The 15485-nt window shown below is 42.2% G+C and overlaps 1 protein-coding gene across 1 annotated transcript in view; it reads left to right on the plus strand.

The window, feature by feature from the left end:
* Nucleotides 1–292: 292 nt before the first annotated feature.
* The window catches only part of LOC139532449 (LHFPL tetraspan subfamily member 7 protein), a 225714-nt gene continuing 210521 nt past the window's right edge, over nucleotides 293–15485 (plus strand). The window contains exon 1 of the mRNA XM_071330040.1: nucleotides 293–1166. Within this exon, the coding sequence (XP_071186141.1) occupies nucleotides 849–1166 (318 nt within the window). The 5' untranslated portion in view covers nucleotides 293–848. The remainder of the gene's footprint in view (nucleotides 1167–15485) is intronic.

Consider the following 15485-nt stretch of genomic DNA (forward strand, 5'->3'; position numbering starts at 1 on the left):
TGTCTATCTCTAACTGCGAATGATTGCGAATGACAGCAATAATCAAGTCTGTGATTTTGTTTAAACGAAGGGGAAAAAACGTATTTTCCATTAATTACTGTATTTCACTGTACATGTTGTTTTCCAAAGACAATTGCAGTAAAATATGGGCACGTTTGATTATTTTTGGTAAAATGTGTATGCGTAATGGTTTAATATCACTCATCTAAAATTGATATGCCAAGCAACATAAGACACAAGGGAAGGTTTACAACATTTCTCATGATGGGGATACGCCCACCTGAGTATTCACAGCGCGCAATAACGCGCGCGCCAATGTGGAGACTTTTGTTGTGAAGCCCACTGGTTACCACGCTTAACCAAAACCACGGCTTCTCCTGCTGAGCAAAAAGCGCGGCGACTCAAATACCGGACCTATAAAGAGAACTGCAACACTAACCATATGTTTAATTTTTTATCTCGTGCGTAAAATTCGATAAGAGTATTTCAGTTCCAGGTGGCGACCATCCTACGGACTGACAGTTACGTATCTGTGTCTCGGGTGCGTGTTATAAACATCTTTTGTGTCCTGCGGTGACTCACATTTCTATATTCTCAAGTATAGTAGCGGATAGTCTATTTAAAGTAGACATTACTTCTTGTTGAGGTGGCAGCTTGTTTACCTAGACGTGCTCATGTTTGACTATTTTATGAAATCAGGAGCCGATGTTTAGGTCACTGGAATATCCCTTTAAATAATAATCTTTACGGATAACAAATTCACTATTTATCTTGCTTCAGGAGGCTGTTGATGTAATATTTGTTGGGGGAGAGCTTCAGCTGATCTTCTCTGGGTGTGTGAGCTCCAAATGCATTCATTGCTGGATCGGAAGAAGAAAGAAGCCGGGGTTGGGATCGATCTGTCTCGGAGCTACTCGTTGCCCCAAGCTGCGAGGATGTTCAGCTGCGTGGGCTGCTTTTGGGTCCTTCTGTCCTCCGCTCTGGTCGCTATCTGTAGTTTCAGTTTTATATCCCCTGCGTGGATTGTCAAGGACCATCTGAAAAACAAGGACTCGGTGAGCTTCGGCTTACTTTGGCACTGCTCGGAGTCCCTGGACCACATGTACAGATGCTACACCTTCGGAGGACTCGGAAAATTCGCGGAGATCCCGTCTAGCTCGTGGCAGGTATGGAATTCACTGACCGTACATGCAATAGGCTTCTTGAATGGAGGTGTTACGGTAACAATTTAGTTAGGTGTTGTATACAATCGTAACTGTTTATTACATCTAAATTACATCCAAAATCCTCAGTGGTATACATGTTCGTGATGTGCACAATCAATGATACACCTTTGCCTTATAAGGTCATTAATAATTGAGAGAGGACTTGAAGTAGAATCATGATAGCTCCTGCATCACTGTATGGAGTTTTTTCAGGGTTCGAATGTAGTGAGTGACATTAGTGTTATGGATGATGGACATGGCAGCATGCACAATCAATAAGAATGAACTAAAGTCATTAAGTGTTGTTTTAAAGCTGATAAAGTCAACTGGTGGTATTGAGTTAGTTATGTCAGGATGAAAGGTCCAGGCTCCTTGCACCACTCAGGTGAGAACTGTTGACAAAGCTGAGGTTGTGATTTAAAGGGATGCTTAGGGATTTTGGCAATGAGGCCCCTTATCTACTTCCCCAGAGTCCGATGAACTCGTGGATACCATTTTTATGTCTGTGCGGTTTGAAGTAAGTTGCTAACTAGCGTTAGTGCAATGACTGCTCGTCTATGCTAGCAAATACCCATTGACTTCCAGTCATTGTGCTAATGCTAGTTAGTATTGGCTCGCAAAACTACCTCTTAACGTCCTTCATATTGGACACTTGTGGTATCCTCGAGTTCATCTGACTATGGGGATGATAAAAAGCCTCATTGCCAAAATCCTGAAGTAACCCATTAACCTTCCACAGCAACAAGCTTTCTGGTGGATGGATGGAGAGTGGTCTTGTGCCATCAGTGTTTACCCAGACACAGAGGGGTTAATGTTGGCATGTGTTTGGCATCATATCTGGCTGATATCTGGGTTTCTATTCTGCCATTATTAGATACTATTTTACTAAACAGAGGTAGTACAGTACACTCAGGGAGGGGTAGCTACGTTAGTGATGAACCATAATACTGGCAATAAGGACCTTGACATTTCTTATGTTACTTATCACTATTATAAGGTAAGTTGTTTGTTGGAGCTAAGGGGGACTGGGCAAGGGTTAGCATGGCTGTTGAGTGAGAATACATTATTTTAGGGATTATTGTGCTCTCACATCACACATTCTTCATCTCGTAGGCTAAATGGTCACAGAACTACTGCCATGCATAGACCCAGACACTGCAGGCTTCATTACTGGATAAAATTCCTTAGGATTTCTGTTTTTCCTATTCAGGATATGAATGCTTTGATTGGTCAAAGCATTTTTATTTATTTTTACCTTTATTTAACAAATCAAGTCAGTTAAGAACAAATTCTTATTTACAATGACGGCCAAACCCTAACCTAGACAATGCTGGGCCAATTGTGCGCCCTATGAGACTCCTGATCACAGCCGGTTATGATACAGCCTGGATTCGAACCAGGGTCTGTAGTGACGCCTCTAGCACTGAGATGCAGTGCCTTAGACGGCTGCGCCACTTGGGAGCTCATATTGTCATTAATGGGTCACAAACTGTGAGGGAGACAAAGGCTCTCGCTCCTCTTGTTATGCCAATTTTAATTTATTAACAGATATGCACTTTTGAAAACGCTTCAACAAGCATTTACCTTCAGTCTGTAAACACCAAAAATCTGTCAGAAAAAGCATTATCATTCAACATTTAAAGTCCATTCAATGCAGAACAAGGGCATGTACTAAGAAAAGACTGGGTACAGCTATGGGACCTTGTGTCAAATGGAATCAACAAGAGATTTTACTGAGGCTGGCTAAGTCCCCACCAAAATGAATTTGTGATTCTGTAAGTTATCTCATTTGCAACTCTGGGACTGGGCAGCCAGAAGCATGCGTCCCCCAGGAGGCCAGTTGCATCGCTCCAGCATTCCTTTGGAGCAATCCAGTGCTTCAATCGCTTTTCTTCATTCTAGATTAGAAAGAGCAGGCTAGTTGGAGCCCCTACCATGCTGTAAAAAACCCTAGCTGCAATAGCCCACCAGCTACCCCAGGAGTTATGATTATGTATGAGCAGGATAAATTAACATTTGAAAGGGAAATACAAAAGTATGTGGACACCACTTCAAATTAGTGGATTTGGCTATTTCAGCCACACCCGTTGCTGACAGTTCTATCAAATCCAGCACACAGCCATGCAATCTCCAGAGACAAACATTGACAAACATTGGCATTGGCCTGTACTGAAGAGCTCAGTGACTTTCAACATGGCACCGTCATAGGATGTCACCTTTCCAACAAGTCAGTTCATCAAATTTCAGCTCTAGCAGGGCGTATACGACAGTCCGCAACGGATGAGGCTGAAATAGCCGAATCCACTAATTTGAAGGGGTGTGCACATACACAGCCCAACACACACACTTTTTTGCACTGACTCTATTTACATACATTGGACTGTACTCACACATACTTACACCCCAACACACACACATGCATACTGACGCCACACTCACACACTTTCACACTCACCACATACACTGCTGCTACTGTCTTTTCTATCCTGTTGCCTAGCCACTTTACCCCTATCCTATGCACATAGCTACCTCAATTACCTTGTAGCCCTGCACACAACTCTTACTGGTACTCCCTGTATATAGCCAAGGTATTTTTACTCGTTATTCATTATTCACTTTAATAAAGGTGAAGTGGCCAGTAACGTTTCATAAGGCACACGTTACGGCCCACCACGGCTTCACCCCCGCCAGGCAGACACCCCTCATTGGTGTGCAGATTATTCCGCTGATGCTCTTGCCCTCCATAAAAAAACTCTACCTCTCTCACACACACACACAAATTTACATACACATACTGTACGTATGCATGGAAGCACATACAGTGCCTTTGGAAAGTATTCAGACCCCTTAACTTTCTCAATTTTGTTACGTTACAGCCTTATTCTAAAATGGATTAAATAAGTAAAAATCCTCAGCAATCGACACATAATGACAAAGCGAAAACAGATTTTTTATTTTTTATTTTGCAAATGTATTTCAAATAAAAAACCTACCTTATTTACATAAGTATTCAGACACTGCTATGATACTCCAAATTGAGCTCAGGTGCATCCTGTTTCCATTGAACATCCTTGATGTTTCTATGACTTGATTGGAGTCCACCTGTGGTAAATTCAAATAATTGCACATGATTTGGAAAGGCACATACCTGTCTATATAAGGTCCCATAGTTGACAGTGCATGTCAAAGCAAAAACCAAGCCATGAGGTCGAAGGAATTGTCCATAGAACTCCGAGATAGGATTGTGTCGAGGCACAGATCTGGCGAAAGGTACCAAGTGGCCTCCCTCATTCTAAAATGGTAGAAGTTTGGTTACCACCAAGACTCTCCTAGAGCTGTCTGCCTGGCCAAACTGAGCAATCGGGGTAGAAGGGCCCTGGTCAGGGAGGTGACCAAGAACCCGATGGTCACCGACAGAACTCCAGAGTTCCTCTGTGGAGATGGGAGAACCTTCCAGAAGGACAACCATCTCTGCAGCACTCCACCAATCAGGCCTTTATGGTAGAGTGGCCAGACAGAAGCCACACCTCAGTAAAAGGCACATGACAGCCTGCTTGGATTTTGCCAAAAGGCACATAAAGACTCAGACCATGAGAAACAAGATTTTCTGGTCTGATTAACCAAGATTGAACTCTGGCCTGAATGACAAGCGTCACGTCTGGAGGAAACCTAGCACCATCCCTACGGTGAAGCATGTTGGTGGCAGCATCATGCTGTGGGATGTTTTTCAGCTGCAAAGACTGGGAGACTAGTCAGGATTGAGGGCAAGATGAACGGAGAAAAGTACAGATCCTTAATGAAAACCTGCTCCAGGGCGCTCAGGACCTCAGACTGGGGCGAAGGTTCACCTTCCAACAGGACAACGACCCTAAGCACACAGCCAAGACAACGCAGGAGTGGCTTCGGAACAAGTCTTTGAATGTCCTTGAGTGGTCCAGCCAGAGCCTGGACTTGAACCAGACTGAACATCTCGAGAGACCTGAAAATAGCTGTGCAGCAACGCTTCCCATCCAACCTGACATAGCTTGAGAGGATCTGCAGAGCAGAATGGGAGAAACTCCCCAAATACAGGTGTGCCAAGCTTGTAGCCTGACTCAAGAAGACTTGAGTCTGTATTCGCTGCCAAAGGCACTTTAAGAAAGTACTAAGTAAAGGGTCTGAATTCTTACGTAAATGTGATATTTCTGTTGCAAAAACCTCTTTTTGCTTTGTCATTTTGGGGTATTGTGTGTAGATTGAGGGGAAAAAACAACTATCAATTTTAGAATAAGGCTGTAACATAGCAAAATGTGGAAAAAGTCAAGGGGTCTGAATACTTTCCGAAGGCACTGTACCTTCTGCACGTACACACACACAGACTAACTGCCCCCCCCTATCCCCCAAACACAGACACACACACTACCACCCACAATCACAACCTGTTTCCCTCTGACAAAAAAAGGTATACAGGGGGGCCTTACTATCTCAGAAAGCCATGGGGTCTGTGTGTGTGCGCTAAGAGCTCCATCAGAGCCCAGTAGAGGGGACTGAACGAGAGGGGACTGAACGACGAAGGAAAAGGAGGAGGTCTGCGGCTCTCTACAACTCCCTCTGTGCCTGGTTTAGATGTGCTCTGGTTAGCGTGGTGAATCTCTGTTCTTCCTCCATGTTTGAAAGCCATGGTTGGTCTGCTCTACCATCCAAGCCTTGGCACTGAGGAGCCATCCCAGAGATGTGCTAGGCTGCAGCCCTGACTGGCAGGCCTGATAGTGTCTGCTAATGTGGCAGCGCTGCTGCCAGGGAGGAATGACTGTGTTTAAATACGGGTTAAAAATACATTTGCATATGTACAGATGTAAGACCTGATCTCTTAGAATAGAACACAGACGTGATACAATGGAATTATACAATAATTATACACTATCACAGTGATATGAGCAGTCAATATAATACAGTTCATTAACAGAATTGTTTGCTATGGTTTTACCACAAAGTAACAGAAGGGATCGTCTGAATCAATCCTCTAATTCTCTCAGGTTATTTCTCCTTATCATAAGACTGAGTTCTGTTTTTGTTATCGTCCCTCAGAGCTGCCTGAGCCCTGCCTGCCTGTCCTCGGGCTGCAGGCAGTGGTTGCCAGATTAGTATGTACAGTCAGTCCAGGTGTTAGCGGTTGCCAGGTTGGAGGAGGTGTTATCCAGGGACTTGTACTGTGACCTGCTACTAGGTAAAGTGTGGAGGAGGAGGAGGAGGTGGTGGTGCTCGCCTCGCCTGCCAGAAGAATTGAGAGTTAACAGCTTAGTGAGCTTCCAGCAGTAGAGGGCTGGTATTGTCTGGGTTCAACACACACAGCTGTAAACACTGGCACTGCTGGATTAACCTGGCCATGTAGCACGCTGGATAACAGCTCTGTCTTGACATATCCAACTGCTGTGTGAATGGTGTGGGTGTGTGTGTACATCTACAAAGATTGTCATGGTTGCGATGTAGATGAGTCATGACCAGCCTCCAGAAACATTGATTGGAAAATTTAGAAGTCCATCCTCATCTTTTGTTTGTCTCTAAAGGGAAATGGTTAGGTTGACAAGCTTGAGAGTCTCAGGGTTTGGAGGAACCGGTTGTCTAGCAATCAAATCAGTGCACAACATAATCCTTTCCTCAGACTCCCATACATAGCTGCCAAAACAATGAGTCACACATTGTCCTTTCAGACATCTTCTTTGAAATACTTAATCTGAGTCTGTAAAAAAACACTTCCTTCCTTATAACAGTATATAAACCTCCCAAAGCTTCAAAATGCAATTTTGACATTCAGACTTCATAGTAACAGAACTGTCTCTCAGTGGAAGTGGTGTGCTCTTCAAATAGAACTGACTGACTTTTAGATGGTGTTAGCCAGTCCAGGCAATTGGCATTTATTTCTTCTCTGCACCTACAGTACCAGTCAAAAGTTTGGACACACCTACTCATTACAGGGTTTTTCTTTATTTTTACTATGTTCTACATTGTAGAATAATAGTGAAGACATCAAAACTATGAAATAACACATATGGAATCATGTAGTAACCAAAAAAGTGTTAAACAAATCAACATTTATTTTATGTTTGAGATTCTTCAAAGTAGCCACCCTTTGCTTTGATGACAGCTTTGCACACTTGGCATTCTCTCAACCAGCTTCATGGGGTAGTCACCTGGAATGCATTTCAATTAACAGGTGTGCCTTGTTAAAAGTTAATTTGTGGAATTTCTTTCCTTAATGCGTTCGAGCCAATCAGTTGTATTGTGACATGGTAGGGGTGGTTTACAGAAGATAGCCCTATTTGGTAAAAGACCAAGTCCATATTATGGCAAGAACAGCTCAAATAAGCAAAGAGAAACGACAGTCCATCATAACTTTAAAACATGAAGGTCAGTCAATGCAGAACATTTCAATAACTTTGAAAGCAGTCACAAAAACCATCAACGCTATGATGAAACTGGCTCTCATGAGGACCGCTACAGGAAAGGAAGACACAGAGTTACCTCTGCTGCAGAGGATAAGTTTATTAGAGTTACCAGCCTCAGAAATTGCAGCCCAAATAAATGCAGAGTTCAAGTAACAGACACATCTCAACATCAACTGTTCAGAGGAGACTGTGTCAATCAGACCTTCATGGTCGATTTGCTGCAAAGAAACCACTACTAAAGCACACACCAATAAGAAGAAGAGACTTGCTTGGGCCAAGAAACACGAGCAATGGACATTAGACCAATGGAAATCTGTCCTTTGGTCTGAGGAGTCCAAATTTGCTAAATTGTTTTTGTTCCAGCCTCCATATCTTTGTTAGACGCAGAGTAGGTGAACAGCTGATCTCTGCATGTGTGGTTCCCACCGTGAAGCATGGAGGAGGTGTGATTGTGCTTTGCTGGTGACACTGTCAGTGATTGATGTAGAATTCAAGGCACACTTAACCAGCATGGCTACCACAGCATTCTGCAGTGATACGCCATCCCATCTGTTTTGCGCTTAGTCCCATTATAATTTGTTTTTCAACAGGACAATGGCCCAACACACCTCCAGGCTGTGTAAGGGCTATTTGACCAAGAAGGAGAGTGATGGAGTGCTGCATCAGATGACCTGGCCTCCAAACTCACCCGACCTCAACCCAATTGAGATGGTTTGGGATGAGTTGGACCACAGAGTGAAGGAAAAGCAGCCAACAAGTGCTCAGCATATGTGGGAACTCCTTCAAGACTGTTGGAAAAGCATTCCAGGTGAAGCTGCTTAAGAGAATGCCAGAGTGTGCAAAGCTGTCATCAAGGCAAAGGGTGGCTACTTTGAAGAATGTCAAATATATTTTGATTTGCTTAATACATGATACCATATGTGTTATTTTATAGTTTTGATGTCTTCACTATTATTCTACAATGTAGAAAAGAGTAAAAATAAAGAAAAACCCTGTAATGAATAGGTGTGTCCAAACTTTTGACTAGTACTGTGTATTGGAGGAGGAGGCAATGATGTGCTCCGCTTGAACCTGTTAAGGGCCCTCTGCCTGCCCAACAAAACGTGGAGCCCGGCTGCTGCTGGTTAATAAATTGATGGATGAGGTGTGTGTGTCTCTACTCTGTATCTCCCCCGTCCTGGAACCTATCCCCATTTTGAGAGAGAAGATGAGAGGAGATTAGAAGCTTGCAGATTAGTGGCTTGCAGGTTGGGCCGAGCCAAGGTCCCAGAAGGGCCCATATATTACAATGACACGCGAGTCAAAGGATTCCCTGTCACTCCCCGAGATATACACCAGTTACGTCCATGCACTTTCACAATGAAGAGTTGCAGTCTCTGCAAATCGAAGGCAGTCACTGTCTGTGCCTCTCTGGTGTAGGTTTTCCACTCTGTAGATTTACTGTCAGCGCTCACAGATATATCTGTTTAGTGTCTCCACCTCTCTTCCACCCTTTCAGTAGGAGTAGGCCTCAGATTCATGGCTAATGGGATAGCTTGCTCTGAGCTGTGCTGAAAGCTATTCGTCCAGGCATGTGTGTTTCTACTATAGATTATGTTATGTGGCCTAATGTAAGTGTCTCATATCTCTGTGGCCCATGGGGACAGGGCTGCCTTGGTGTGGAGCAGCGGTGAGAGACAAAAGCAGACTGACCCGTCACAAAAAATGGCAGAGAGATTTATCTGGGTGGATTCTCCTGACCTGATTCTATTTCTATCTCTCTGTCTTACACAGTGAAGACCGGCAAAATGTCCTAACTTCTCAGAATTTTTGTTGGTTTACTATTCGTATAAGGACTTTTGGTACTCACAAGTATAGTAAAACGTGTCCACACACACACACACACTAAAGCATAACTGTGATCAGAAGCGACATAGTGATGTGATTGATAGTGGCTGTCGATGTCAACACTTATACAGTAATTAGGGCTCCAGGGAATGCTAGTCGGGAGCAGAGACAGGACCCAGGGGCTAGAGAGAGGAGGAGGGTAACATGGATGAGTGGGGGGATATTAATTTGGATGAGGGGAAGAGAGAGGGGAAAAAAAGAGGGAGAAAGTGAATTTGGATGAGCTAGAAAGAGAAAATAAGGAAGTGAGTTTGATGAGAGGGAGGTAGAGAAAGAGGGAGAAAGACGGGGAGTATTTGGTATGTTATTAGGATCCCCATTAGCTGTTGTGATAGCAGCAACTACTCTTCCTGGGGTCAACATGAAACATGAAACATTGAAACATTACCGAACATGAATAGACAAGAACAGCTCAAGGTTAGAACTACATACATTTTAAATGTCACACACAGCCTACATGTCAGTACATACAGAATTCTAGGTCAAATAGGGGAAAGGCTTTGTGCTGTGAGGTGTAGCTTTATCGTTCTTTTGTTTTGTTTTTCTTTTAATTAGTTTTGTTTATAAACACAAAACAGACACAGCCACCACGCCCAATAAACACCACAATATGCCCACACCTGTCCATCAGCGCACAAAAACACAGTTGCCTCCCCTTTCAATACACATATACAACCGGCTCGATTCAGTCTTATGTAGCAAAATCTGAAGTTGTGTTTTTTACATTGGATAAAAGTAGAGACTCAGAGCTAGAAAATGGTATATCATACACTACAGTTGAGGAACAATGGGAAAGTAATTCTGCTTTGAAAGTTGATAAACTTGAAACCCCCCTTTTGAGAAATTGGCCCTTGAACGTTTTGGTACACCTACTGGAGCGCTCTTCTTTGTCTACACCCATTCAGCATCGTTCACACCCTCTTAAGCCTTAGCCCCACCCATCTCTTTACAATAAAGAAAAACTCAGGGCAAAAATACATCTAGCTAAGTGGATGGGTCACTATTGTCTAGACATGTACACATGTTCATGAAATTCAAATGATGGCTGTAATCACCCCCAGACACACCTTGCTAACTTGATGGATCATGTAATCATTCTCTTGCGAAGTGGAGTCTTTTGTTTAGACATGTAGCTAGCTATCTAGCTAAACAATGAACCATAATCCCAACCCATAGCTACAGTACAAACGGTATAAAAAGCCTTAGCCCCAACAATCTCTTTAAGGATTCACATGTGAGGCCATGTGCTAAACAGAGTGAGTATGGTAGTGTACTAAACAGCCAAATATTTCAAGACTAATGGCTGGTTTATACTGCGTCTATTGAAATGTCTGTAGGCAGTTGTCGCAATGACGTCATGAACATCTAACTTGTCGTTGTCATTATTCAAAAAGTATAAACACAAAAACTACAGGCTGCATGACGTCAGCAGCCTGGTGGTCCAAAATAACATAATTGGTGTATTTTAACACCAATAAACTCATCCGTTTAAAAATAAATTTGGTTAAGGGGGGTGCTAGTGAGCAAGCCATGGAGTAGGTCATGTTCTTCCGAGCTCCTGCTGAAATTGCATTTATTTAGTACTTTCTTTGTGCTTTGACCCAAAAAGAACTAGGAAACACATCCTTTGAATGACTTGCTTTACTTTGTTAAACTTTTGTTTTAATGTGTAAATGGCGCATAACCTGCAAAAGTTTAAGTTCACCGGAGTCACTGACAAAAGAGAAAACACTAGGCCAAAGACGAGGAGCTCGAGTTCTTCAACAAGTGGGAGCAGCGGCTCCTCCCTTCGGCTCGGCGAAAAAATTAACAAGGATTTGAAGGCCAAGATTCTTGCTGCCCTCAGAGCGGACATTTCATCTATACTCAAGTCGAAACTCGAGGCACTTAGTGAGGACTTCAATTTTATTAAGTCATAGTTACAAGCAGTCAAGAATGAACTCGCAAAGCATACAGCAATGGTTCATACTGAACTGGATACAGTAAAGAAAACCATCTCCGACATGGAAAAAGGCTTGTCAACATACTCAGACGACATGACTACGCTACAAACCGAGGTTAAGGAGCTCAAAACATGTGACTAGCCTTAAGGAACAATACATACATTTACAAGATATGTGAAGATCCAATATCAGGATCATGAGTGTGGCTGAGGACCCAGGCTCAAGTTGTACTTCATCGGTCTCACAGTTATTGAAGGAAGCCCTGAAAATGGATAAAGACATCCTTGTAGACCGCTCACATTGGGGCTCTCAAATAAGAAAGCCTGGCGGAAAACTTTGCATCATTGTGGCTAGACTACACTACTATCAGTATTGTATTGATGTTCTTCGGCGTGCCAGAGAATTTGACCCACTTTGATGCAACGGAACATCCATCTCTATCTTCCCAGACTATGCCCCCAGCGTTGCTCGTGACCGTGCCGCTTTCAATGATGTCAAGAGTCTGCTCCGTGGACGGACTGACGTTCGGTATGGTGAGACTTCTTTCCTTTCCGTCTCCTTATGGAACGGCACACAGAAGGAATTCCAAGACCCCCATAAGGTGATGGCCTTCATAAAGGTGAACATTCTACTGAGGTCGGACGAAGCAAATGGCTGAATGTTCACCTATTTGGCGAATAGGTTAATGGACAAATGTGTCTGCAGACTCAGCACTGCAGACTCAGTCTCTCTTTTGTAGATAACATTGCCAGTGGCATCAGATGAAATTGTTATTATTAGGCAACATTAGTCGTACCATTGGTTGATGTTGTTAGGTTTAGTGTTCCCCACTACAAGCACATCGTGTGGATATCTTTGCATGGGGATTAGAGGTTACCTTGTTCTATTAGGTGACAAGGGTGGGTTTTCTTTTTCATACCAGATGTATTTATTTATTTATATTGTATTTTTTTCAATTTTGTGATATCCAATTGGTAGTTACAGTCATGTCCCATCGCTGCAACTACCGTACGGACTCGGGAGAGGCGAAGCTTGAGAGTAATGCGTCATCCGAATTACAACCCTGCTTCTTGACACACTGCTTGCTTAACCCGGAAGCCAGCCGCACCAATGTTTTCGGAGGAAACACTGTACAACTGGCGACCATGTCAGCGTGCACATGCGCCCGACCCACCACAGGAGTCGCTAGGGCGTGATGGGACAAGACTCAGCAGGCCATTTCATTATTGTAGTAGGAAGACTGTACTGTATAAAACACATGTTATCTTAGCTAACATTTATGCACCAAATTGGGGTAACAGTTAATTCTTCACAAATGTATTTTCTTGATTACCAAATATGGACACACACCACCTAATACTAGGTCGTGATATGAATTGTGTATTGTCGCCCAATCTGGATCGTAGCTCTAGTATGGGTATCATCTTCATCAAAGATGGAATCCGCAATTCAGCTAATTCAGTATTATATTTTGTCGCCAGTTCATTAGATCTTCTCACGTATAGACACATTTTTCCTAGACAATAGATTTCTGCCACTTATCACGGAGTGTGATTACCAAGCTCTAGTCATTTCGGATCATTCTTCCCTTACTATGAAACTACTTATACCAAATACACAGCCTAATTATCGCCTTTGGTGGCTTAACTCACTACTGCTATCTGAAGAACCCTTTGTTGCTTTTATATAATCTCAAATTGAGCTATTTCTCAAGCTTAATCAATCTCCTGGAATGTCTCCTACAACAGTATGGGAATCAAGGAAGGCTTATTTAAGGGGCCAAATTATTTTGTACAGTGTAAGATTAAGTGAAATATTCAATGTCTAGCGGAACTTACAAATAAAATCTTGGATTTGAATATGGCATATTCACGCTCTTCATCCTCAGATTTAATAAAACAACGTTTGACACTTCAGACAGAGTTTGATCTTCTTTCAACTTGACAAGCTGAAAATCAAATGAGTAAATCTTGTTTACAAAATGATGAACATGGAGAGAAATCAGTAAAAATGCTAGCACACCGGCTGCGTCAGAGAACCGCAAATCAAATCAATTCATAACTTTTACTCACAATTATACACTTCGTAATCTGCTGGTATTGCTACCTTACTCAACACCTTATTTGAGAACTTAGATATTTCTACTGAACCTGAGATAGATGCTGAATTAGAAGAACAGTGCTCTGTAGAAGAGAGAGTGTTGGCAATTAAATCTATGCAGTGTGGTAAATCCCCTTGATCCAATGGATTTCAGAGCGAAAGCTTAAAATAATTCTCAGATCAATTTTCTCCTCTCTTGCTTTCTTTATTTGAGGAATCATTCTCCTCAAACTCTTTACCTGCAACAATGAGACAGGCATGTATTTAATTTATTCTGAAAAAGAAGACTCTTGAGTGTGGTTCATATAGGCCAATTTCTTTACTGAATTGCGATGTAAAGATACTTTCTAAAATGCTTGCCTGCCATTTGAAGTCAGTCCTTCCCTCCATTATCTCTACAGATCCAACTGGTTTAATAAAAAAATCATTATTTTTTTCAACATTAGACTTCTCTTTAATATATTTTATCATCCCTCTTCATCTGACACTCCAGAGATATTGTTATCACTTGATGCTGAGAAGGAGTTTGATCGGGTGGAGCGGGATTATCTTTTTTATACTCTCAAACAATTTGGATTCGGTCCCAATTTGATGTCCTGGATCAAAGTCCTTTACTCCTCCGCTATGGCTGCAGTGCGCACAAATATTAACCTTTCATGCTATTTCCAACTTCAACGTGGGACAAGACAGGGTGGTCCTCTTTCCCCTCAACTGTTTGCCATCGCAATCGAGCCTTTAGCAATACGTAATAACACTACTATCAAAGGTATTCGAAGAGGGGGCTAAGAGCATAAAGTCTCACTCTATGCGGATGACATGCTACTGTATATGTCTAACCCTTTAACTGGTCTTCCAGAGATCCATGTTCTATTAAAGACAGTTGGTAAAATATCTGGGTATAAGGTTCATCTACAAAAAAGTGAATTGATGCCTATTAATCCTTCTGCTGTGCAAACTTATTTTAAGAGTGACTACACAGAAATGGAAATATTTGGGAATTTGGGTCACACACGATTTCAAAGTACTATGTCCTTCCCTTGACACTCCGCCTGAAACAGGATCTTGAACGCTGGGATTAACTTTCTCTTTCTTTGGTGAAAGAATTAACACTGTTAAAGTATTTATTACCTTATCTCCATAGATGATAAACTGATATCTGCATTTATCTGGAACAAGAAAAACCCTTGGATATGTAAAAGCATATTGCAGAGATCTTGTCCCCAGGGTGGTCTAGCACCTCTAAACTTTCAATATTATTACTGGGCAGTTAATATAAGAATCATTCTATATTGGATGCCAGAAATCCCTGATGTTACAGGCCCAAAACTGCTCAAAACTTGCATGAACCTGTTTCCAAATACACTAAAAACCCTATTCTGAAACATTCTCAAATCTGGAAACAGTTCAGGCGATCATTTGATCTCAGTGAATTTTCAACTTCTGCTCCGTTATTAAAGAACCATACATTCTGTCCATTATTAGACTGGGTGTTTCATATCTGACCTGGAAAAGGGGTCTCCTTCACTGAACGACTTGTACATTGATATGGATTTTGCATCTTTTGAACAGTTAGTACGAAAGTTCAATATTCCTAGATCCCATTTCTTTAGATACAAAACTACACAATTGTAGGTATCTTCATACTGACAGTTGTGTTTTCTTCGCTTAATGTATTGTTGTCTCTGCATTTTTTACATTTGTGCTGTTATTTGTGCCCAGTAATGTTTGTAACATGTTTTGTTCTGCTGCCATGTTGTGGTGCTACCATGCTATGTTGTCATGTGTTGCTGCCATGCTATGTTGTTGTCTTAGGTCTAACCCTCTTTATGTAGTGTCTCTCTTGTCGTGCTGTTTGTTTTGTCCTATATTTGTACTTAATTTTTTATTTTGAAACCCCCGTCCCCGCAGCAGGCCTTTTGCCTTTC

This window comes from Salvelinus alpinus, chromosome 1 (genome assembly GCF_045679555.1).
Source record: "Salvelinus alpinus chromosome 1, SLU_Salpinus.1, whole genome shotgun sequence".
Taxonomy (NCBI): domain Eukaryota; kingdom Metazoa; phylum Chordata; class Actinopteri; order Salmoniformes; family Salmonidae; genus Salvelinus; species Salvelinus alpinus.